This window comes from Lepeophtheirus salmonis, chromosome 7, assembly GCF_016086655.4.
Source record: "Lepeophtheirus salmonis chromosome 7, UVic_Lsal_1.4, whole genome shotgun sequence".
NCBI lineage: Eukaryota > Metazoa > Arthropoda > Copepoda > Siphonostomatoida > Caligidae > Lepeophtheirus > Lepeophtheirus salmonis.
In genome coordinates, this window is record NC_052137.2 from 3,557,127 (window position 1) to 3,584,268 (window position 27,142).

Consider the following 27,142-nt stretch of genomic DNA (forward strand, 5'->3'; position numbering starts at 1 on the left):
TACTCTATGACATCAAAACGGTCTGTCTTGCCCAGCAGTCGGTACTCTACACAAATTAAAAATACTAGCAAGCCCGATTATATGATGGCATAACCTTGTATTTCTATTAACATTTTAACTTTAAAATATATAAAAAAAGTTTTGCAGACAAAACATTTGAAGTGCACTCTATGTTTTGAAAACCCCAGCATCAAGAATATCAGTCGGTGCAATGGTAAATGGGTGGATGACAGAAAAACTTATTTCTTTACCTATTATTAATTTTGTTGATTTTTTGTCCTTCTGTTTTTTCCTTTGAGTCCTTCAAAATCAGCTAACAACATTACATAGTACAAACTTATTCTTCAAAGCCAAAGACATCTCACCCTAATCTCTTTTTAAAGCAGCGGAACTATTATTATTTTCGAACATTATATTCATAAAGATATTTGCCTCACAATACCAAGCTGCCATCAAAAATAACTTGTCTTTTTATATTTATTTCTCCATGCATCGAAAACCCACTCTTTTTTTCTCTTCTTCTTTTCTTGACCAATTAATGACCTTTTTTTATAGTAAAATAGTCCATGAAAAAAAGAGCAAATTCAATTAAAATATCTTATGAAGAATGTCTTAATATTTTTTTGGGATTTTTTAATGTCCTCACAATAATAATTAATAGAATAGTTTCTTTAATTCAATTCCCTCTTTCATTTCAAAATTATCATACATGGCCATTGAAGGGGAGTGAAGTTCTGACTTAGAATCACGATAACCTCGTTTGGAATGGGGTCAATTTAAAACCACATAGATCTGAATAGCGTGCGATTTAGATACATTTTTAAATACTATATAATATTTTTTCCTTAAAAAGTGATTTTCTAAAAAAGTATTAATTAATTTAATTTCCTTTCGTTAGTGAACTGAGATTTTTTGAAATAAAATTGTTACTATGCTCAAAAAATTTTCAATTTTTAATGAAGGGTTGGTAAATTTGATTAATTTGTTCACTTTTAAGTCGTTCTTGAAAAAAAAAAAAAACCCGCTAAAATGGTATAAAACCGTCGTTACAATGTAATATAGGCTGTTATTCACACTTTACCTCATCGAAATTATTGAGTAGCTATTTAGTACTTAAAATTAATTAAAAGAATTTAATATTTCATAAAAGTTTTGATCAAAAATGAAATTATAATGTTTTAAGTGTAATAATCACAAATTATAACTTGTTGATGCCCCAATTTAATGTTGTTAAGAATAGTTTTAAACACAAAAGTATTTATAAGTATTTTGTTTGATGTTTACTAGTTCAAAAGAGATGAAATAGTTAAAAAAAATTACAAACTTACATAGCGTAAATTTGAGTGCATGTCGACCCTGTATCATGTTGTAAAATTTGCTTAAAAAAATTGTGTAAAGTTTAACCTTACTTGATTAACTACGTCAAAAGATGTTCATTAATGGAGGGTTAAGGGGGTAGAAGGGTAACAAAAAAACGCGTGGTTCTTGGGTGTTGAATGAAGAAAATAACGACATAGTCCAAGAATTAAGAGAAAAAATAACCCCATAGAGAAATGTCCTTAAATTGGTCAAGAAAAAAAAAATTAAGAAAAAGAGCGCACGTACATGCATGAGGGGGGTCTGAAAAGAATCCGACTTCAACGTGAAGATGGCAGCACTTGTAGATAAAAGCTATTCACATCTATCTAGCATCTATTGATAATTACTCACCAAGGTTTCAGCGATTTTGGACAAGAAGTTTTATATAAAAGTCGTTTGAATGAGTTGATGGTAGGTTTCTGGCGATTTTTTTAATTTTAAATTTTTCTAACAGTGTCTTCATGTAACTCTACGCACTTCTTCCAGCCATTCTCCTATCTATGTAACCCGTCACATCTGTAACTTTACTGTGAGATGTGTATAGAGTTAACACATCAACTCACTCAAACAACTGTAACGTAACAACTGCGCGTCCTAAATGGCTGAAACTTTGGTGAATAACTGTCAATAGATGCTAGAGCGATAATAATGTATATTTTCTTACGAATGAGGTTAGAAACTTGTAAGACTACCCATGTATTCCTTGCATCCATATAATTACTCTGTTTTTTTATCAATCTAGTATGTATCACGCAGTGTTCTTCCTTTGCACATGCACTGCTAATGAGGCGGTTAAAAATAGAGGAATTGGCGAAGGCATAGTGATTCTGCATTAAGACCCAGAACTCCTTTACAAAATCTTTCCCCGATTATAATAGGGCAAAACAAAAATGAATAAAATACTACAGAAACACGTAATCACAAGGAATATCCAAAAGAGAAAAAAAATCTATTTGTTGAGCTAACATTTTCCAGTCTTTGAGGATTTCTTGAATCATGGCATCATCTCGCTGCTTCTCACTCATAAAATCCATCATTTTATCCATTTTGTATACGTCTTTACTCTGAGATAAGGGTCCTCCTATAAGAAGACTATTTCTTGTAGATCCTCCTGTAGTCGTCGTTGACGGCTTGGGAAGGAAATTATTATTGTTGTTATTTGAGGCTTTGTGGGAGGAGCGTCGACTATTTAGAGAGGAATGCCGCCGAGTTAAGTCAGAATTTGATAGAGACTCGGAGCTGAGGTGATTTCGATTCAATTCCTTCTCTGGAGAGCTGCTTTCAATGTAGTCCCTATCTTCTTCATTGTTTGAGTTTACTGAAATAATCATAAGATATAAAATTAGTTTTTTGTTAAGAAAAATTAAATGTAACAAATAGTTTTACCGCGGGCGTCCAGAAGTGGTGGGCTGAAGGGGCTATATCCCTCCCCAAATTGAATTATTTTTGATTTTTAATGAAAAATGTAATATTTGGAATTTAATTTTGGAAATTTTTTGCGAAAAATTTAATTTTATGTGAATAGCTTTAGATTTTTTGAATTTTTTTTTCAAAACATTTAATTTTTTGTCAATTACTGAATGTTTGTAATTTTTTTGAAATTTAATTTTTGAAGTAATTTCTCGAAAAATTTAATTTTTTATGAGTAGCTTTCAGATTTTATAATTTTTTTCAAAAAATGTAATATTTGAATTTTTCTTTCTAAGTTTTTATTTTTTGTTAATGGTTGTGGATTTGGAACTTTTTTTCAAAAACAATTTATTTAACAATTTTTTTCCAAAAAAATTATTTTTCAAAAGTTGTTTTGATTTATAAAAATAAAAAAATCTGAAAACTAACCCCTTCCATAAAAAATATATATTCTGCAGATCTATTGACTGTCTTAGGGTTATTTGAAACCCAACAAAAACTTAAAGAACAATTTAAGCTTTTTCTACTTTGTAACCAATATACAAGAATTTAAACATAATTTATATATATTTAAGAATATAAAGCCAAGCAAATATTAGCATCATATTTACAATGTCCATAAATTTTATTGTTTAGTATCTCTCTCATAAATTAAATTCAATTAGTTTTTAAGTTTTTACTTGTATAGAAGAAAAATATAATTTTTATGTACCCATGAGAATTTGGTAAATTTAAAAAAAAGATTCATAATTTATTATGAGGTTATGTGATAGTAATTTCCTCTCTGTATATTATTTTTCTTTCTTTTTACGTTCTTATTCTTAATTGGGAAATTATAGTTAAGTTATAATGGTATACAACGCAAAACCTTTATGAATAAGGGTCATAATGACTAATTTATATAAAAAAGAATAAATTAGAATGAATTAGACTGGCAGACAAACCTTGCTTTATTTACATTAATAAGTATGTAGTTTATAAAATGGGGTTTTACTACCATCAGGAGAGTCTCATCTAATTAGGAGAACAGATAATTTTTTTGTGTTCTAAAATAAGGAATTTTTGATTTTTTTTCGAAAATTCTGCTTTGTTGCTGTAAGCCTTGCAAAACACTAAATTGGAACTTTTGCTCGACACTGGTTTTGCTCGAGTGCGAGAATACACGTCACATATCTGGCACACAGCTTTCTCATGTCCAAATTTTAGGATAATATGTGATATACTTCATTAATTGGAATGCTAACAATGTCTGATACTTCTAACACCCGTGCTGTTGTGTCGATTTTCTTCACAATTTCAGGAATGGTCACCTCATTTGGTCTACCCCTACGATCTTCTTCTTGGCAGCTTTGTAGAGCCTCGCTTAAAATCGGCTACCCAAAAGGTTACTAGTTAAAATATATGTTGATAACATACCGTGTGACGTCATAGAGTCTGATTGGTTGTTTGTTTTGTCGAAATATGTCTGTATTGACCAGAAACCCCTTTGATACATCAAATTGAAAATTCTAGCAATAATTACGTCATAGAGTATGATTAGTTGCATGTTTTGTCAAAATGTGTCAGTCTGGCCCAGCAGTCGGTCCGGTACATCAAATTGATAATGGTCTAACCATGCATTTCTATTAACCTTGACCCAGAGTAGAATCCAGTTCAGCTTGTTTAGTGGTTGGACGAGGCCTTTCAAATAAAAGTATTGACACAACAATTGCTAATTTTCTCTATTTTCACAAATTTACTGACAGTGTTCACTATTGATGGCTGATAGACAAATACTAAAAAGTATGGCGCTGTTAAATTTAAAACTTATGCTTTATAGATTCTGTAACTTCTTATGCAGTGTTTTGTTTTAAACAACTACCTCCATCTCTTAGTCAAGTTCAGTACCTCTGTGACAACCTTTCCTTTGTATATTAAAATGACAGCAAACATTTTAAAAACTTACCAAATGCTAATGGAGATCGAGGAAGGGCTCCATTTTTCTTCTTTGAGGAATTCAATTTAAAGTTAAGAGATCCCTCAAATGTTTGTTCCTCGGGTTCATTATTAATTATAATTGCTGCTGATTCATCATGACGAATATTCAAATCCTCATGCTCTGAGGGGTCCTTGAGCTTTTTACCAGAGGAAGTAAGAAGATAGTTACTATTGATCGTAGATTCCTTTGTATATTTGGACCGAATAACTGTGGCCCTACTCTTTCGTAGTATGTATCTGCAAAAAAGAAGAAGAAGATAATATATTTTTTAAGTCAGTAGTGGCTACATTTAGATATGTGCTGCATTAATATAAAAATAATCTTTAAAAAGCAAGAAAATGAGAGAATCCAAATTTATTTTTTATCTTTATATTTACATATTTCATAGACAAATCATAGTCAATTATAGGCTTTTACATCAAATTTGTGGGATGATTTAAGATACCTAATAACTTGATCAATAATAATGAACCTTTACTTGATTTAAGAGACTTATATTAGGCCCGATATGACCTTTCAAATAAAATATGTCTATTTCTCATTCGTTTAGTTTGGATAAAAAACTATAAGCAAAATTAGGGGTATTTTTTTAGATTTAATCTTTTAAAAACTAAGCTCATTTTGACAAAAATTTAAAATTTGAATTTCTTTGTGAATAACTATGGATTTTTGAAATGATTTTCAAAAAATTTAATTGTTTTAGAATGGCAGTGGATTTTTAACCTGAAAAAAATTCCGTTTTTGATTTTTTTCTTCAAAGCAAGTATTATTAAAAATTGATTGTTGAAATTTTTTATCAAAAAGTTTAATTTTCTCCCAAAAGCTATGGTTTTTTCATTTTTTTTTTCCAAAAAATTTAATTTTCTGCGAAAATCTATGGATATTTGAAATTTTTTTCAAGAAATTGTATTTTGAAAATTTTTTCAAAGAATTTAATATTTGAAATTTTTTATCAATAAATTCAAAATTAATTTTTTGGTGAGTAGCCATAGATTTTTAAATTTTTTAAAAATATTTGAATTTAGGGATATTTTTTTAATTTTTAATTCCTAAAACTAAACCACTCCCCTCCCCCAAAAAAAAAAAAGTATATATCTGCAGACTCCTGGATATAGTGAGTACATGTAAGCTCTGTTTTCGATCCATCTTTATTATGAAACACTTTTGGAAATAGGCTCTAGAGATGGAGGGACTTTAGATGCGTCAACTGGCTATGATCAGCTGTCATAATTTGGTCTTAATAAAATATTTTAATATATTAAATTGATGAAAAACTTTTTTTTGTATATTTCAGTCACATCCCCAGAATTTGTCTAATCTTGTCATTGGTTGAACTAGTCATTACTCTACCATACATCGGGAAAATGTTGATATAAATTTACGTCAAAAAATATTTCAAAATGCGATCTTTCATAGTATCTCCCTTAAAAAGAAGAGTCAAAATGAATTGGGCAGGAACACACGTCGTTGTCTTTATTGTATCACGCAACCTTTCCTCCAAAAAGAAACATAACAAAGGACCTAAATAAGTCGAAAGTGAGCAACTATTTCCAACCATGAAATTATTCCTAACTTAAAAAGAATACATTTAAATGGAACCATTCATCGTTCAAAGCTTGGACAAGGTGAAAAGAAGCAGAACCATCGACATTCTGTGATATTCTCGGGATGTATTTATTTCCATTCTCCCTGTAAAGACTGTTGTAAACTGTTTAACTCTGTGGTTCATGCTTTTAGTAATTGTCAAGATCGGAGGATACTGAGAGAGTTTGTTTAGATCAATTTGAAGGAAGTTTCAGAAAGAGCTTCAATTCTACTATTTGGATTATCGAGTCAAAAAGTTAATGCTCTAGAAAAGACCAAAGCAATAGAAAATGCCATTTTAAATGGCAAAGTTCTTATCACGGAGAAACTGATGCATTTGAAACCTATCCACCTGGTGGAATTAAGAGTGATTATCATTACTACAGTTGCTCGCTGTACTGTTTTTACACTTAAAATTCCAAATGACACCATCCCTACTTGGAAGTTTGCTGGAGATTTAATTAAATTTCATCCTTTATGCTCAAAAAGATACTTGATGGTTTTGTGTAAGATTAAAAGTAGTTTGCTGGGTTTTTTTTTCCATTATTCTAGTCATTTTTTGTTAATTTTATGGTTGTTTTTTTACCTTTCCAAAACTTCTTCATTGCTATTAGGTTAGTCATCGTTTTTAATGCTTGTATTAGAGTGCATTGTAGTATTGTGCATTTTGTTTTAGGAAAGTAATTTTTAAACTAAAAAGTTGATTTATATCTGTTTGATGCAAATGTTCTTGGATGAATAAAGAGAAAAAAAAGAAAACAAAAACTTTTCTTTAATACATCGTTCAAAGCATGGACTATGAGAAAAAAGCAGAAACTTCCTCAGTTGAAAATAAACACTGTGCACATTTGTGATAACGACGTAAGTAAAGTTTAAGAAGATTTATTATCCGCAAGGTGGTGTGACAGTTTGGGGTGCAACATAAATAAATTATAATTAAACTCATTCTATTACATTTATTTTTCTTGTTGCCCCAAATCCACATTTGAATTTACAAATAATAAATATATTAAATAATAGTATCATTTAGTGAGTATTATTATTTTGCCGCAATACGACAATATTCTTGATTGTTTAGTAAACAAATTTAGTAATTCATAGAAAAATGTTTGGAGCTTAGTTACAAAGAGAAAATTGGAACTCAAACAATAAAGGTTCATTACTCCAGGGAAAAAGATCCAAGTTAAGTCAATCAATTCACGCAACCTTGATATAAATAATATAACAGGAACACTAGAATGACGATCCTATCATTTATGATACCATTTTGACTTTGTCGTAAAATGCAGGGTGTCCACAATAAATTGCAACTATCTTAAAATTTAACCTGCTTGATAAAAACGGAATTTGGAGTGTATTTGTTAATATCAAAAAGTTAGACATGATATTAAACAATAAATTTATTCAACATGTCCTCCCTCAGCAGCCACCATCTTCTCCATCCTGCCCCTAAAGGATTTGCATGCCCTGATGACTTCTGCGGAATCGACAGCATTCCACTCCCTCGTAATGGAGCCCTTCAGGGTCACGATGCTCTTGTGGATGACCTTGCACACCTCCCTCTCCAACTTCCCCTACCAGTAGTAATCACATGGATTGAGGTCGGGTGAGTTGGAGGGCCAGGTGTTGCGATCCCACAAAGTGATGTCGTGGGAGTTGAAGAGGTTAGTGGTCCTCATGGCGATGTGTGCAGGCGCTGAGTTTTGTTGGAATATGAACTCCCTCCCAGCGGCCGTATCCTTCATCCAGGGGATGACGAACTCCTCCATGACTTCGCAGTACCTTATCGCGTTAACCCTTTCCTTGGGGATTGAAGAAGAAAGGAGGCATCACCTCACCGGTGCTGCAGATGACGCCCAGAGTGGCATCACGGAGGCCAGGAACTTTGTGGTGAAGACCACCGGGACCTCTTCTCTCTCCTTGGCAAGCCACCTGTTGTTCTTGACGTTGTAGCTTCTGTCGACAGTCCAGTTCTTCTCGTCGGAGATAAAGATGATTCTTCCTCATGGCTCTTCAGGTCATTGAGGAGACGCTTACCGTTGGTGAGCCTGGTGGCCTTCATGGATGCCGTGAAGATGTGTTGTTTGACCATTTGGTATGACCTGTACCCGAGGTCCTCATTCACAGCCTTGGAGACCAGCTGCTTACTCACTCCACGGTTCTTGGCCAACCTGGACAAGGAAATCCCCGGCAAAGCCTTTATGGACTTCCGGACGCCTTCAAGGAAGCGGGGAGTGCGGATTCGGTCACTTCTCATGTTGTGGGCCTTGCGGCAGACCTTTCCCTCAATCTCCCAGGCATTGAAGATCCGGTACACCGTGGTCTTGGGGTAGTTAAGAAGCTTGTAGATAACAGAGGGCTTGTGTCCCGGGCGAGCCAATTCGAGGATTGCGTCTCTCCTTGCTTGTTCCACGATGACTATTGTTTGTTGTCAAAACAATTGTGGTGGAAGTTATAGTGTATTGTTCAAGCAACCTTATATATTAGTATGATTTAACCCCAAATATCCACATTATGGATCTGGATGAAGTTTAAAGTAGTTCCAATTTATAGTGGACACCCTGTATTATATAAACTTCAATCCATAGCCTTAAAATAAATAAAGGATTATATTAAGAATATGAACATTACGTATAAACAAAGTTTTGGAGCCATCGAATTTTTAATGATCCCTAAAACAGTTTATACTTCATCAACGGACAGTGGAATCATTTTTGCTTTTTACTTGTTGAAAAAGTGACTTGGACTTATCGGAATTCATTCTTTCCATTTTTAGCAGCATACCAATACTTGAGTAATAACTATAGGGTACTCAAAAATTAGAATTCTCTTCCAATCTGTCTAGCCTCAGTTTTAAAAGTATTGAAGCCATTATTCAGAATGTAGGGAGACATACAGGGATTTGCAGGTAAATTGGGATATTTTTTAATGGGTTATAGCTCCTGAAATTTTAATTTTAAAGAAAAACAAAACAAATAACAAAAGTTATAACAAAAGTTGTTCACCCATCGATGGAGAAAAGGATTATTTGATGTGTCCGCTATTGGCGTTAAAGGAGGAGCAGGCAGAGACGGTGTGTACGGGATTTACCTTGTCCTGTTACTTCACGATCCATTTCTTGAAGGTTGGTTTAACTGTTATGGCGCCTCGAGCAGACTTGCCTCTTTAACTCCTACTTCAAGAAGTATTCCATAGGATTCCAATTGGGAGAGTTAGAGGTCGATGTCTGCAGGCACCACAAGTCGACGTGTTCCTCCTTGAGCAAGTCGATGGTCTTCATGGCTTTGTGAGCAGGGGCTAAGTCCTACTGGAATCACCATCCCGTTGGACTCAATGACACCCAATGGCATGACCCAGACACGAAAATTAGTTGTGTAGACCATGGGGACCTTTTCCTTCTTCAAAGCTAAGAAGCAGTCGATTTGACTGTTGTATATCATGTTTACGATCCACTTCTTCTCATCGCTGAAGAAAGTTACAGGACGATGCTTATCCTTGAGGAATTTAAATAATTTGCGGTTCCTGGTCAACCAGACTTCCATCATCTTCGATGTAAAGATGTACATCTTGAGGTGCTTGTAGGAAGTCAACTTCTGGTCGGTCTTTGCTGCCACTGCATTGTCCAAGTGCAAACTCCGCTGTTTTTTTACGGGTTTGCCTCAATCGATCGTTTGAGGCCGCCAAAAACTTAGGATTCCTCTTCTAGTAGCTTATTTCATTGTGGGACTTCCGTTCCGACTGGCTGGTCAGCTTCTGTTTGTCGTAGATCCCGTAGACCGTCAACATGGGGTACGATAGCGTTTTGGCGATCACGGGAGGCTTCTGTCTTTACGAATTATTTCGACTACGGCCTACCTTGCCCCTTGCTCGATATTTGTTTGTTTACCTATTTGAACGAAACATTTTATGCTTAAACTATACACCTATGTCGCATTTTTTGTCAAAAAGTTCTGTAAATTTGAAATTTTCTAAGTTATAGTTGTTTAAAAAGTTCTAGGAGGTTACGACCCAGGCAGTTTCACCCTGGAAAGTTCTTCCCTGAGAAGTTTCGGCCTGAGAAGTTTTGCCCAGCAGAAGTTTCACCCAGCGGAAGTTTCATCCTCATACATATATTATAGCATAAATGTATCTTCTACATATAATTTAAGATTGCGAATTAGTCAAATGCATCAAATGCCATAATTTCCTAAGTAATTAAAAAGGACTTCAAGTTGAAGTAAAGTAAGACCTTAAATTTTATATTGAGATACATTATTTATGCTTTGATATATATATGAGGACGAAACTTCTGCAGGGCGAAACTTCCCAGGGCAGAACTTCCGAGGACAGCTTATAAAAATGTCCTAATTTACCTACATATCCCCGTATTTTATAAAAAGTGTAGAAAATTGTTGAATTACCATCTTTTGCTTCAAAATTTGCCATAAAAATGGCAAAAAATAAAAATATGTAGAAATGAACACGCCATTTCAAATTTTATGATTTTTGAGTCATCACCCTGTATATTAGTCAAAAAAGTTTAAAACATCCATTTTTTGTTGAAGAGCATAGTTTATGAAACATTGGTGGGATCATTTTAGGTACCGGCAGTCCGCGAAAGGAGATGATACCTAAATTACTTTTGTTATAGCGTTTTACTTTTATTTTGAATATTCATAAAACCTTTTTTTAAATTATTTAATAATTTTGTGGAAAAATTGACTAGCTGCATTACTTAAAAAAGGTTGGTTTGATTGTTGATACGAGCAATCCACGAAGGGGAAGTGCTATTTCAACGTCTAGTGTTAAACTCACAATCCAAATTACGATCAACTATTTTCACATCAATGTAAATATATTCATGAACGATTTAGAGATTTTTCAACTGTATATATCATAAATGGTTTAAAAGGGGAAATATTTTTTAGTATGTTTTGGATTGTCCATGCAAAAAAATTGTTGGTACGGTAAAAAAAAACAAAAAAAAACTCCAGCACAACAACAACAATGTTATCATTTTTAATAGCATTTTGACTTTAATGTAAATATGATAATGTTCGTGCCCTAGCCTTAAAAATATATTTTATTAAGTATGTGAACACTATGCCTAAACAAAGTTTTTAACTTTGTAATTGTCCCTAAAACAATTTAACTATCTCAGCAGACGGATCAATTTGTATTTGTTCAAACACAGAGTTGGTCAAGTTAATGCAAGTTAATTAACTTTTAACTTAACTATTTAAACAGCGTTATTTTAATTTTAAATTAACTAGTTTAGTTTTTTTTATCAAAATTAACTTTAACTTAATTAATTAACTTTTTAAACTACGTTATCTTAACTTTAACTTAATTTAATTAAGTCAATTAGTTAAAGGCTAATTCATTTTTTAATTCTCAGTTGAAAAACTAAAAAAAAAAACTTCCTTCAAATAAACTTTAATTCTCCTATAATTTAGTTAAACACTGTGTCAACACTTTCTATTTTACTGAACTTTGGAACAAGGTCATTCCACGCCAAATCGTTTGTATATTATCTCCAATATTTTATAAGTTTACATTTGATTTAAAATTACATAAAAACGCAAAAATCTAAAATATTAGATTTCTTTGACCTCCATTTGATTAGTGAGTTCCCTTTGCATTGCTTTTTTGTTTCGGAATTGAAGTTATTGAGAGTTTTAATGTGTATTATTTTCTTGATCGTTCCATTAGAAATAAAGAAAATCCAATCCATAGAGACCGACAGAATAATCCTTATTAAAAAGCCTTGATAAATCTCTCCATGGACTAACTTAAATAGTTATTTTTTAATATCGAATTAATTTTAACTTAACCATGTTTGGGTGAGGTAATTTAACTTAAAGTACTCTAAAATTAATTAACTTAAACTCAACTAGTTACAAAAATTAAACTCAAAGTTAAACTCAAAATTAACTTTAAATTAACTATTTAATTTTCATACATTAACTCAACTACTGATTAAAAAATAAAATTATAATTAACTTTAACTTAACTAGTTAAAATGATAAGTTAACTTGCCTATCATTGTTCAAATATATACTCAGACATATCAAAATTTATTCTTTTAATGTTTAGCAGCAAGTTAATACTTGAGTTGTAACAATATTAGTCGGAGTAGACTGAAGCATAATTCTTTTGTTGCCTAGCATAGTTTTGAAACTCTTATAGCATCATTTTTATACCTGCAGCCAACAAAGTGAATTACTATACGATACCAACGTGCGTTGTTCTAGACTGCATTTACTTTTAATTTTAAAAATAAATTTAGAAAGTTCGTTAAACCTTGCATTAAACTTTGAAATAAGTTAGTAGGCCAATTTACCAGTTTGCATTGCTTAAAAACAGGTGGGTTTATGTTCGATAGCAACAGTCCACAGCGGGAGGTGATCAAACCACAGTCTTTCTAGTGTTAACGCGAGACAAATTATGAACCTTACACAGTAAATAATTTAAACCAATCAGAATTAAAGATATTTTTTAGGTATTTGAAGATTGTGGAGTTGAAACGAGTCTTTAATTATCACAATGGAAGCTTTATACAGGAAACTCCAGCATACTTTGTCAAGAGAAGGCACCAATGTCTAGTATTCCTTCCTAATAAAATTTTTATTGAAGGCTAGAGCAATCTCTTCAGAACACCTTCACAAGTCAAGAGGAGAAATGTTTCTGCTACAGGATGACAACCTCTTCCATATTCACCAATACATCTTTGCAAGAGAAAGATGTAAAAATTACTCCTTCTTTGTCTTGAAGAAGGAAACCTCTTTTCATTTATTTTAGAAATGTCCAAAAGTAAACTACGTGGTAAGCATGACTGTGGGCTCTTGGAGGCTTCATTTCAAACATTAAGTTTAAGACTGATGGGTTATTTAAATCATCCACTTCCCAAGAAAACTTAAACTAAATCAAAGTAATCATTTCAAAAGTCCTACGTTTCTTCTACTCGCCACGTTCAAATAAGTCCATGATTACTAAAGTTTTTTGGAGATGTCTTTTTGGATAGACTCAATAATCAACTTGCTGCAAGGGCCTAGTTCTTGCTTAGGGGGCAGGTTTAAGCTAGTGTTTATGTACCTATTATCTACAACTAATCAAGTTATCATTATAGAGTACTGTTTCTTAAAGAAACTATAATCAGTCGTTTGTTTTGTTCGTTTGTCAATTTTTGTCGTAAGCGTTGAAATAAATTATTATTGATTGAAAAAAGAAAGATACTTTTTAAGTATACTTACATTTGAGCCCAAACCGGTACAGGTGTAACAGTGGGTCCCCTATAAAAAAAGTTGAGCACAATGACAGTCATAACAACCGAAACCGAGGTGATGGCCATAACTGTAGTCAAATATATCCCTAAAAAATAGAATGAATTTAGTCAACTCATAAATAAATTTCAAATAAATAATATACTTTTAGAATAAATAAAACTTTTTTTTTTACTACAACTTAAAATCCTTAGAAAACTTTGTATTTATTAATCCTATTGCAAATAATATATAATCTTTGTCATCATTAAATAGACTAGAAGTAATTTCTTTCCTGTGAATTGTGTATGTTGTTTCATATTATAAGAAAGTTATTTTCGTTTTAATAATGTATAAATTTTGATGTCCAAACAAATAAAATTTTCAAATGTCAAAAGCATTTAAAATATTGTATACTTCTGCTTACAAGTCCATGTATATCGTACAGATGCTAGAATACTTAAAACTACAATTAAAATCCATGTTTTATTGTCGTGCTAGTCATATTTTATGCATTTCTAATGATTATGATTAAAAGCCTTTCATAAGCTCTTTAATCAAATGACTTTAAATATAAATTGATTTGTATGGAGTACCTATTAATGGGATCGACTCAGAAGTTTCGGGCATTTTCTCAGCGATGGCCAGCATAAAAACGGAAAAAGCCAGTAAAACCTATGGAAACAAAATACAAAAGTTAGTTATATTCTATAAAAGTGGTGCGGCAACATAAAAACAATATTCAACAAAAAGATATAACCCCAATAAATTTTTTTAGTTCACAGGAAAAGTTCTGGGCCTGACATAGAAATGGAAATACAATTGGAGAAAAATTATATTTCCTTCTGGTTGAATGGGCCATATCTTTTTATAACAAGTTTCAACGGGTTTGATAAAATACTTTGTTTACACAAACTGTTTCAGTAAATATCTTTCGGGTTTACTTATTAAAATAGATCAAATTGAATATCGTCCTGAAATTAATCCTGGTTGTAAATCCCTCGAAATTAACCCACGTGAAGGATGAACAAAAACTTCAACCACATTGGAAATTATCTTCAAAAAGTTGAACAAGCACAGGCAAATATTACAACAACCTTTTGGATAGCTGGATACCAAAATTCGGGAGAAAATGAGTGGCTTTAATAGAGAAAAAAAAACATATTTCACAAAAGATAAAACACCAGCACACAAGAGTTCGTTGGCAATGGGAAAACTGCAAGATTTGGGCATTGATTTGCTTGGCCATTCCCCATATTCTCCTGATTTGGCACCCTCAGACTTCCATTTGCTCCCAAACCTAAATAAATTGGTTTTCTGAGAATTTAAAAGGGGCGTAGATGAATATTTACATAACCTTCCAGACTCTCACTTCCGAGAAGGAATACTATTTTTGTTAGATAAACTGATTCAAGTTTGTGAATGTCAATGGAGATTATGTAGAAAAATATAATCATTTTTGAATTTAAAATTGCAATCTTTCATTGTCAGGCCAAGAACTTTACACCTTATTTCTAGTATGTATATCCACAGTCTAATATTTCATAGACATATATGAGTCAATAATAGGTTTTGTATTAAAATTTGTTGTATAAATTAAGATATCCCAGAACTTAAGCTGTAGTTTAGAACCTTTATGGTTGAGACTGAAAAATTATTTATACATTTCAACACCTCCTTCTATTGAAGCAATTTTTTTAAAACAAAAACTTGATCTCTATGTCTCAAAATTTGTAAACATACTCCTTGACTATTCTTATACCGGGTCAACCATGATTATTTACTGATATTGATTATGCAAATTTTGAGGGATCAAAATTTATTTTTTACAATGTTCCAATGAACAATGTCGTTAAACGCCTTAACATATGTCGATTACTCAAAAAAGCATTTTCCTAGTCGCCACCATGAGCACAAAGTACGAGAAGAGATTCGAGATACAAGTCCTCCTCCTAGATTGCCATCTGGAAGCAGATTGGGCCTCGAGAATGACAATTAACAATGTCTCTATGGGGTTGAAGGCCTAGGAAACCCTCCGTGACCATCAATAGCCTGAAGTCGGCCTTCAATGTATAGCTAACATGGCCCGGACGGAAGATTAAAAAGCCCCCAACAAGGGTATCCGGGGCTCTAACAAAGTCCAGAGGAAAGTCTTTGTTGACAGAACAGCAAATAAACTTATTTTCTGATGAGAAAACTTTTAATGTTGACCATGTCTTCAACAGGCAGAATGATCAAGTTGTGCCAGGGTGTATTATAACATATTAGAAGTGTTCCTTCGTGCTTAGAAATGAGCGACGGGGGAGTGTATACTGCTTAGGGGCCCATGACTTCACCTATACAACCTGAGGGCAGGGGTGTATTTTGGATTAATAGGAGGGTTCTTTGATGCTCAATGAAACGGAGGGGGGGGGGCAGGATAAATTTAAACTGCCTTGGAGCCCAGCAGTTCCCCTGTCCTGAACCCTTTTACCGTTATCATTTTACCAGACAATTAGAAATTGACGATAATTTATCAAATAATACAAATATTGCAATTTTGAGAAAAATCATTCTAGTTTGCTTTTGTGTTGTTGGGCCACATGTGTAAAATATGATACTTAAGGAATTAAAAGGTTAAAAGATTAAACCTTGAGGAATATTTTATGTGATATTTTCATTCCTTAATCCTCTTAAACGAAAGTAAAAATTTACCATTCTTCTTTTCATGAATACTATATAGAAAGTAAAATGAAATTATTAAAAGGATTTTTTACTTATATTAGTTTATGTACAATAAAAAATTGACAGTTACACCGTCTTGTGGCAAAATAATACAACTCTATGCTTGATTATATTATTTATGGGACATCGCTACCCTTATATTATCATTCAACCTTTCCTGAAAAGAAACAGACAAAATGTCCAAAAATAAAAATCACTTTGTTGTTAAACCATTCTTCCCAACCATAAAGTTATAATCTAGAAACTGTTGAGAATTGTTTACAGATTAAATAGAACTAAATCTAATCCAACCAATGAACGTTCAGAAAAGATGACAGCTAACAAAAAATACAATGTATATTTTTGTGCCATTATTTGGACACGAGAAAAATAAATTAAAAAGGAATAGCCTTCTTAATGTATTTAAGTAGCACATTTGAACTACATACTGTCAAACCACCTTGCGGAAAATATATTTTATTTAGTTTGCTCATGCCCCATTGACATTCAAATCATTCAATTCAGTCTAACATTTAACAAAACTATGTGACATTTTCATCATATCATGTGCGGTTGGATAATATCATCTTCACTCATCATCCCACTCTTCCCATTCTGTAGGACATTTCCATCGTGTTTCTTTGTATATATAAACACAGCATCAACAGGGATGATCAAGTTAGTGTGAACTCACTTATCACCAGAGGAAACAAAAATGAAGTGTTTGGTAAGTTGTACAGGAACGAAACAAAACTATAGAAATAAAGTAGTACAATACATTTTGTATTGTCAACATCATTTTCAGGGACTATTTATTTTCGCAATACTTTTGGCCCTAAGCACTGGTGCTCCAGGATATGGTCACCATGGTGGACATAACGGTAGCTATCATGGAGGGCACCATGGTGGACATCGCGGAGGTTACTACAAAAGATCTACCCCAGAAGAAGAAGTAGAGAATGAAGATGCACTTAGCCTAGAAAAGAGTGAAGCTACTCCTGAAGAAGATGAGTCCGCCATAATCCACATAGAAAAAAGATCAGCTGAGCCAAGCTATGGAGGAGGGCATCACCATGGAGGACATCATCATCATGGAGGTCATCACAAAGGATATAGTAGCAGTCATGGATCTGCATATGTCAAAGTCTACCACAGCGGACATGGACATCATCATCACGGAAGTCATCATCACGGTGGTCATCATCATGGAGGTCATCATCACGGAGGTCATCATCATGGAGGATACCACAAGAGATCTGCTGAACCTGGCTATGGTGGACATACACATGGTGGTTACGGTCATAAAGGCTATGGGCATAATCACGGTTCCTACAAGTTTGGCTACGACTATGGATGGAAATCCCATCATCACGGACATTATGGAGGTCATCATGGTAGCTATGGGCATCATGGACATCATGGGCACTAAGTAATGGAGTAAAGACAAGAACGGAATATTTGCATTCATCAGCCTACTGTTGGGAATATTCTACGTTTAACTTATTTGATTATTAAATATTGTTTTTTTTAAAGCCAAATACAATTCTCTTTCTTTACAAAAAGTTACATCCGATCTGTTCAATCATTCTATGTGTCTTCCAATACTCCAACCTTTTCCATGTACAAATATCAATTACGCTTATACAGGGTTAACCTTATTTAGTGATACACATCTTCTTTCCTTTATTTTTTTCAAGAATAGAATAGAAACTAGAGGTTTTGTGGAGAGATTCATTTGACAAAATCATGTGAAAATAGTGCTTTGCAGAATATTTATACACTATTTGAGCCCTCAGCACTAATAATTACCTCAATACGAGGCATAAATTCATTGTAAGCCTAGACTATGTAGTCGGACTGGAGTTTGGTCAACTCCTTCTTGATTGCAGCCCCTCTAGCCCTATTTTTCACCGAGTTTGAAGAAAATCGGCGAATAAATTTATTGAAATTTAAATTATGTGTACCACTAGATAGGATACATCCCGTAAATCCATCCTTCAAATATAAAAAAACGCCAAATCAGTAAGATAGTTATGATATTCTCCACAAATGTTTGGTAATTATCGATTTAGCAATATTCACTACATGGCAGGTATAGGTACATAGGTATATAATTCAAGTTAGTGACGGTATGATTCAACTTTCATAATAGATGGGCCACATATAATCTCTTCTAGGCTACATATTATTCAGAAATTATACCATCGAAATGAATTAATGTCATATAGTACCTATATAGTCTATAATATACTGAGTAGAGTTGTAAATTCCAAGCATTTACTCGTACTTTAGTTTTTTCAAACTGTGTTGTTATCCTTTTTTTGTCATAGTATAAAATATCAAGTAGTATTTGGGTCTTAGAAGATGGAGAATAACACTGAGGATTTGGATTTTATAAGTGTAGGTCCTTGTTTTATTCAGAGAGGAATTGAAAATCAGAATTGGGGTAATTCTTGTCTATATCCTTGCTAGATGCGGAGTAGAGTTTCTGTTTATTTCCTTCTTATTATATCTGTTTACTGCTAATCAAAGCTATCAACAAGTACGAGAAACGAAGGCTACATGATCAATAATTGCCCAAATTTAGTAGGATACGTAACAACTTTTTTTTACTGTAAGAATCTTAAGAATACTTAAATATTGAATTTAATCCTCATGAATTCACTCCGGAACTGAAACAAAAGGGTGACGTCATATATACTAGTTTCAATATATGCGACATCTTGCAAGGGCATAAAGATATCACATAAGTAATGAAACTACTCACACTAATGGACACTTTTCGCCACTTAGTTTATAGCTTTGTTGCTAATCGGATAAATTGCAAGGGAAACCTTATTATTTTTGGAAGCTTTTTCATACCAACTATAGTTAGAATCTACCACTCTAATCATGTGTAGAGTGTTAAATTATGATATAGATTTCAAATTGAATGACTTTTAATACATATGTGGGCGTCAACAAAAAACAATTTTGAACAAAGGAATGAATGAAGGGAAAAAATTCTAATAATATATATTTTTACTTTAATATTTCACTGACATATTTGAGTCAATTAGAGGCTTTGTATTCAAATTTACAGGATGATTTATGATACCCAATAACTTTATCTATCGTGAAGAACCTATTATACCTATAAAAGCTATTATATATGAACAATTACTACTTTCCGAAGTGAGGACAAAAATTTGGTAAAATTAAAATTGTAATTAAATACAATTAACTATGATATGTAATAAGGCCTCTTAAAATATAGAAATTCACCCATGACACTTGGTTTTTAACACTATCAAATCTTCCACGCCCAACCAGAGGGGATGAAACTATTTTTTGATATTAAAGGGGTTCCTTGGATGTAATGGATGAATTGGTGGTAGTTTTTAACAATCCCACACTACCGATTTTATCTTCCGCTACTCTAATTTTGAGATGTATAAATATGGGTTGAAGGAAACAGGCATTTCACCGATTGTCAATTCGCCGAACAACAATTTGCGGAAAGAAAATTTCAGCAACGGACTATTTGGCCAAAAAAATTATATTTTAATTCAATTTTTTGTATTGTTTTTATACTAGGTATAAGCTTAATTAATAAGTGTTCTCTTGCAGAAAAATTTATTTCTATAGAACAATAATAAATGAATATAGTAAAAAAATCTGCAAAAGAACACTAATTAATTTACCTATATGGTATATGAGCAATGCCTATTTATAGGTATATTAAACGATAACAAAAAAAATCAGATTTGACGGCAAAAAAACAACAACAACGTTATTTGATGTATTCCTTTTTTCATTGATGGCAATATTTCATATATATTTATTCGACAGCGACGGAGCAATTTAAATATTAAAAAAAATTAATAATACTTCATTTAGAGTCTTGGCGTTTTATTATATCATCTGCAGGCAGCTGTAACGAAGAAGGAGGGCGGAAAGGAAATAAAGAACGATTACTCTCCGTCTCTTATGAGGAGAGCCAAATGTTCCGGTTCCATATATTATCAATTATATCTTTAACGTAGTAGAAAGGGAAGTTGACTCTTCAGGAATTAAATGATAATTATAGTATGTTAGAAAAGATAATTCACTCTTTAGGTTGCCTCCAACTTAAAAAAAAAAGACGAGCAAGAAAAAAAAAAAAAAAAAAAATGTAACTGAATAGCATCACTGATCAGTCCAATCCAGGGATTTCATACAGAAACTAACACTAATAGATAGTTAATCAATACATTGAATAACTAAAATAAGTTAATCAAATTAATGTTCCCTTGTCTACATTATCGTTATTGTTGTTTCCAATGTTATCAAATGCAAAATTTTGTCTGTGCGACCTTTTTTCTAGGTCAACTAGTCACACCATTATTTATATAATGGGCCACACAACCTTAAAAAAGTTTGTTATTTACAAGTTTTTAGGAGAAGGAGAGTTGGGGGAATGCTGATGAGAATTGGAGGTTGCTCACCTCTGGTCTACAGGATGTTACTGAAGTTCCAAGTATTTTATTAAAAAGTTAGATAAGATAGATTACTGTATGAGATCTATTTCATAAGTTTAAACAGGGAAGGTGTTGGGTAGAAATTATGTAGCAGGGCAAGCATGTATGACAACAAAGAAGCTTGACGGCGAGTGCGCTCAAGGCAAAGGAGTGCAAGGCAAATGAGTTTGAGGCGAATTCTCCTAGAATCATTTTTTTAATCTTGCCATTATGTTTTCATAGTATTTTTTTGCACTTAGGTTATGTTTTTACAATATGAGTTAAAGAGTTATTTTAAAATTTATCTACTCCAGTTCGAAGGTATTTCGAAGAGGGCTAAACTTTGAGGTACTCCCAAACGGGTCTTGTGTCTTTGCAACCCTAAAATTGTACACATGTTGTTTTTTGATAGAATAGACATACTGACCCAAAAAATATCAAAATTGGTAAGAATGATGGCAGAAGGGATGTATTTTGACACTGAATGCCCTTCTTTGAACGTTTTCATAGATAATAAGGTTACGGGTATTTGTTTAAAGTGAGTAAGATAGTGTTTAATACTTTGGACTCGAGTAAAATCTACTCAAAAATGTTTAAGTAATTTAATATCTGTAACTAATTGTTAGTGTGAAAGTATTATGTTAAATACCTGTATCACTTAATACATTTATGCTGTTTTTTAGTACTTCTTTGCAATAATGGTTTCTTAAGATGGATGTAATACTTATCATAAGAAAAAAATTACATGATTTACAAGTAACATTTTTTCTATTTTTTTTTTAAATGGGCATACCCCTTACGCAGAATTTCAAGTATATATGACAGTTTGCCCCGCCAATGGTTGAAAAATTAGTTTAAAAATAGTATGGAACGAAAGTAAAATTCCATTAATACGCGTATTGAGTTTTGGTCTAGAAATCATATATCCAATCTTTGTTAGAACAGACTAATTCGGTTCCCTACAAAAGTTCTGTATGGATATGTCCCAAAGAAAAATGGATCTACTAGGTCTCATTTAAAACTTGCTCTAGATAGATTTTATGTATAGATATGTTGTTGATGATTTCATATGATAATGAAAGTGATTCAAATGTGCAGGACGTAATCACCAAGGGGACTATTCATTTTTCAGTAGTACTAATTATCGACATATTAGCGGTAAGTCAATCCTAGCTATTGGAATGATTAGACAAGATTTTCAGCAACTTTGTATAATTTACAAATAATATTTATTCTTCATCTTTTCTTAAAATCCATGGAACAAAAAGTCCTTCTGAAACCAATTGGGTATGAGCTTTATTTACTTATTTGTTACTAGATTCCATAGCCGCTGTTATTATTGTTTATAAGTAGTATATGTATCAATCATGCGAGAGTAGAATAAAGACATGGAAAATTAAAATAGATCTCCCTAGCAATATACACTGATGTGAGGTCTCTACTTTAATTAAAAGGATCAAGATTTAAGTTATACTTGTACGTAAAGGGGCTCTAAGGAAAGGGCTATCAACATATCATGAATTCCAATAGGTTTAAAATATTTCAAATGTGCTATGTTCATCTTTTGTCTTGCGTCATTGCTAGGGATGCCATTTTTGTAGATAAATATTACAGTTACAGGATGCAACCGTTGTTTAACAACAAACTTTGAGCGCTTGCAAAAGTTGCAGAGGTAAAAAGTTGTTTGTTGTTACCATCAGTAAAAAATGGCACGATTAACTTGAAGTATTTGTTCCACAATGGTGGAAAAGCAGAATCTACTTGTTGCGATCTAAGGACGAGACAATGTTAAGATTGCAAGCTTCTTAAACAAGTATTTGTCTAGAGAGTCAGGAAGGAACTGAAAGAGAGTAGAGGTGATTATCAAACAAACAGAAAGCACGCTGATCACAAAATGAGGTCCGATTATCAGAGGGATCAGATTTCATTGCATATTTCCAAAAAAAAAAGCATTGATGATGATCCATCTAAATCGATGAGGGGCATTGCCAGATATCTAAACTGTTCTGAAAGGATTGTTTAGCAACTAAGGTCCTCTTACCTCAACCAAATGGGCTTCTTTTTATCTGCACAGTTGATCCCTAAACCAACAGTTCTTCCTTCAACACAAAATCCATGTGGATGTGCAGGATCCGGGAGGAAGTTTGGCATCGCCCAAAGAAGACTGTCATCATGTACTGCTCCCCTTTCCAAGATCGAGTTGAGGGCGTTATTAACGCCAAAGACAAATTATATTGGATAATATTTGTAAAAAAAAGATAAATAATCCCAAATATGTATTTCCTTGTGAATAGTCATGGATTTTTTATATCCAGTTCCAAAAATATAATTTTCTCTGATTAGAAATTGATCTTTGATTGTTTTTCTAACAATTATAATGTGACATACAGGCGTAAAGGGTTAAATAAAGGTACTCCTCGTCCTCTACTTTAGTCCCATCCTTATCATTTTTACACATCAGGTGTGCGTGAATGAGTAAACATACTTAAGGTACATGTTTTTTTTATTCATTATTATTTTCAACAACATGTCGTCTCTTTCCTTTATAGTTTCTTTAATAGTACCTAAATTCTTAATTTACCAAACTAACTTACAAATTATAGTTTAGTAAACTAATAACCAAGTAAATAATAATCAACCCTATTAAAGCGCCCCTAGTTTTTGGAAACCGATTAGAATTAAGAAAGTTATTCCACGTGGTGAAATATAAGATCCCTATCCTTTGCACCAACTGGTATAAGACGTATACTGGAGTAAAATATACGGTTCTAATCTCACAATCCAAGACTAAAAACTTTACAATTACTGGAATGCTAAGACTCCAGACTTCAATGGATGTCTTGTTTTCGAACAATTTGTGATTTTTTTAATTTTCATAATTGTTATAACTTTTATGATAAGAGAATGTATTCTAAGTACTCTCAACTGGATGTAGAATTGAAGATCAACATTGCAGTAATTTGAGCCAGTGGGATTTATGTTTGTTTCGTTACTTTCACAGGGGCTTTTAGTTGCTGCTACAATAAAATGTAATTACAGTTAAGTTGCTCTCTGCCAAAATATTCTTCATATGGTCAGGGTGATCACTTTCATTTTCTATTTCTTTTACTTATACATACCAGCAGGCATATACAGCGTACAGCCGTTGTTTAATTACAAACTTTTAGCAACTGCGACGGCTACACATGTTCAAGTAGGCAGTTGTATGTCGTTTCGGCGGCAAGCCATAAATTTTGTCGTCAGTTAAAAAAAAAATGCACCGATCAAGAAAGTATTGATTCCACAATCGTGGAAAATGCAATGTCCTTCTTGCGATCTGTACCAGACAAGGCAATGTTGAGATAGTAAACTTTTTAAACGTGGACAGGTACTATGTCTGGAGAGTCGAGGAGGAAGACTTTGGAGGCTATTATGAATCAACTGCAAAGCGTGCTCATAGCAAGATAAGGTTAGACTGCAAGAGGTATGTGGATTTCATTGCAAATTTGCAAAAAAATATTGATGATCAGCCATCCAAATCGATTAGGATAGTAGGCAAGGATCTCAACTGTTCTGAAAGGCTGAACAGGAAGTTGATTACAGAGTATTGCGATACAAATCGTACAAGATTTGAAGAGCTATACTTCTGACAGAAAAGAAAAACTGTTGTCATTTTCCCCCTTTTTTGCCCTTTGTACCTCAACTCCAAGGATATCTTTATGTGGGTGTAAGTTGAGAAACACACCAACAGATCCTTCTGCAACTCAAAATCTGAACTTATGATCAAATTCTGGAATATGCCAAAGGAGAGTGTCATCAAGACCTGCTCTCGTTTCCGAGGACGAGTCTCATTTACGCCAAAGGCGTTTACCTTGAATAATAATTTTGCTTATTCAGCTATAATTAGTTATTAGTTTTTATTAAAATCAGATGATTAGTTAAAGAGGAAATATATTTTTTTTTATATCGTCTGGGTTGTTTAATAGAGTTAGCACCCTGTATTATGAAATACTGGTAATTCTTACCTTTGTTTCATAATATACTGTATGCGTAATAAGTCCTCATATTTTTTTTACTTTATTAGAAAGAAAGAGAAAACTATGCTTAATAATGATTATATAAAGAAAAATGATTAAAAAGGAGATAAAGGATATTTTAATTTCTATTATTTTTCAAAATTCCGTCCTCTGCTGCAATACAGAGCTCTAGGCGGGTTCAAAACTTACAACAGAGTTTCCTTAGGACGTCTGCCGAAATGTTGGTCCATTCCTTCTCCTCCATGGTCTTCATGACCTTCACACTCCTGTGGTAATGGGCGTTGGCCTTCCTCTCTATGGCGCTTCACACGAAGTAGTTAAGTGGGTTCAGGTCAGGGAAGTTAGGCTGCCACATCTCCTTATACCAAAATCCATTCACCCATAATTCGTTGGTGAAATACTTTTGGGCGATCTGTCCTCCATCCTGTGCCCATACACAATTTCCAATGCCGTAGCTTGCGTGGAGGGTGGGTAAAACCTTTTTAGCCGAGATAATTTTTAAATTGATAGCCCTTCAATTTCCCATTTATCCACACCGGTAGAAACGCCTTACCGCCTGAACCAATTACACCATGCATCATGGTATTGGCTAGGTGTTTCGAACGCATGGTAAATTTTACCCTCAGGAGGAGTTTGTATTTATGTCCTTCTATTTACGTCTGTTTGCAGCTGATCTAATAAATTGTCATTTGGCTAACCTGCTTTTCTCTAAATCTTTCTTCAAAGTGTCAGAGTTATCAAGTAAATTTATGGTTTCTTTTTTTAGCACTCCAGCAGCTCATATTTTATACAGTTTTAATTTTCAGACATACATACATCCACAAACACAGCATGAATAAAAGTTATACTTGAATGAAAGTATTTTTAACTAATCCATAATAAAAAAATATCCTCATATCGACAAAAAAACTAATTTTCTCTTTCCATGTCCACAAGTCCATGAATGAGTTATGTAAACAATTCAAGAAAAATAATACAAGAAAGGAGGAGATGGAAGAGAGATAAACAAAAAATCCAAATGATAAAAAGTAGGACTTAGATTACTATCATTTATAGAAAATAACTTGCAGTAATAAATATATTTACTATAGATCCATTTCTTGCTTTCTACATTTTCTGTCTGTTCTATTGATTTTTGTAAAATAAATGATCCACCTTAAAAGAAATAGAAAACACTCATAAAAAGATGTATACACACAGTTCCTTCTATTATGCCCGCATAATTACTGCAGTGATAAAAGCAATAAAGAATTACTAAAGCTTTGTTTATTTATTGAAATTCTTCTTAGGGTAAATTATAAGACTTTCTTTTCCCTGATACTCCCGTGAAATGGATTTAATGCCCTTAATGATGATATGTTTGCAAACACTTATTCTCCATTACTAAACAGAGGATGTGATTGAAGGGGTTTATTCCCCTCTCCATTATTGTGGTGGTGTAAGAAGTAATCTTTGAAATTATTTTAAGTGTAGATCATCAGTTGGTAGAGTTGTTAATAACTGGACCTGCCGGTATGTTAAACAAAGAAACTGAAAATTAACGTGGTCATCCTGACAATGCGAAGATTACTTGAAAGAAAAGCTGCAGAGCGCTCATTACGTTTAATATGTTGTATAGTATTTCCCATAAATAGAGACGTAGTCGAGGATTATTATACCATGAGATACCTAATCATGATCTTGCTTCTTGTGTTTCACTGCGTATATTATGCACTGTATTTTGGAGATAAGCCACTCAATCTTCCACCTATCCTTATATCGTGAGGTATTTACATTGAGCCAATCCGATGGACTCAGTCTCACTTCAAAGTTCATCCAGATCTCTTTGTTCACCATCTTAAGTATCGGACTAATTTGTTCACATTTGTAGAATAGATGGAACGAGATGTCCAACTCATTATTGCAAAAATAGCAATTTATATCTTACGGATCTTCTTGTGACTTGTTTCTTCATATACAGGACGTTCCTAATCTATACATTAACCATTTTTGACGTGTATCTAGATGAATGGATTCCTCAAAATGATGTTTAGATCCGCATGTTATTTTTAATAGCAAGCTGTCTGAACCTTCGACTTGCAATAGATGAAGGGTCCTTTTCCTTTACGATCAATTTTAACCCTCGATACTTGTTTCATCATTTTATTAGGAACGACTTCCAAGGCAATCAAAGCAGGGATCGGAGAATCGAGATAATTGATTTTGTAGTACAGTCCTGAGAACATCTGGCGTGCTCTATGGGATAGAAAGATGTTATTCAACACGGGGCTTCCGTCTGATATGTATTGATCTACAGAAGTAAGCCCTACATTACTAATGAACTCACTCCTACTGTTCAGTCGAAGATTATAATTAAGTGCTTCATTTGAACCG

At 33.1% G+C, this 27,142-nt stretch overlaps 2 protein-coding genes across 2 annotated transcripts in view; one reads left to right on the plus strand and one right to left on the minus strand.

Moving 5' to 3' along the window:
• Window positions 1–598: 598 nt before the first annotated feature.
• LOC121121617 (neuronal acetylcholine receptor subunit alpha-2) overlaps window positions 599–27,142 on the minus strand; it is a 244,467-nt gene continuing 217,923 nt past the window's right edge. The window contains exons 7-10 of the mRNA XM_071890020.1: window positions 14,169–14,247; window positions 13,564–13,681; window positions 4,715–4,983; window positions 599–2,677 (exon numbers count right to left, since the gene is read on the minus strand). Coding sequence (XP_071746121.1) covers window positions 2,262–2,677; window positions 4,715–4,983; window positions 13,564–13,681; window positions 14,169–14,247 — 882 coding nt within the window. The 3' untranslated portion in view covers window positions 599–2,261. The remainder of the gene's footprint in view (window positions 2,678–4,714; window positions 4,984–13,563; window positions 13,682–14,168; window positions 14,248–27,142) is intronic.
• Window positions 16,922–17,841, plus strand: LOC121122058 (uncharacterized). The gene is made up of 2 exons (XM_040717064.2): window positions 16,922–17,002; window positions 17,081–17,841. Exons 1-2 carry the CDS (start codon window positions 16,991–16,993, stop codon window positions 17,702–17,704), a joined length of 636 nt encoding a protein of 211 aa, XP_040572998.1. The 5' UTR covers window positions 16,922–16,990; the 3' UTR covers window positions 17,705–17,841.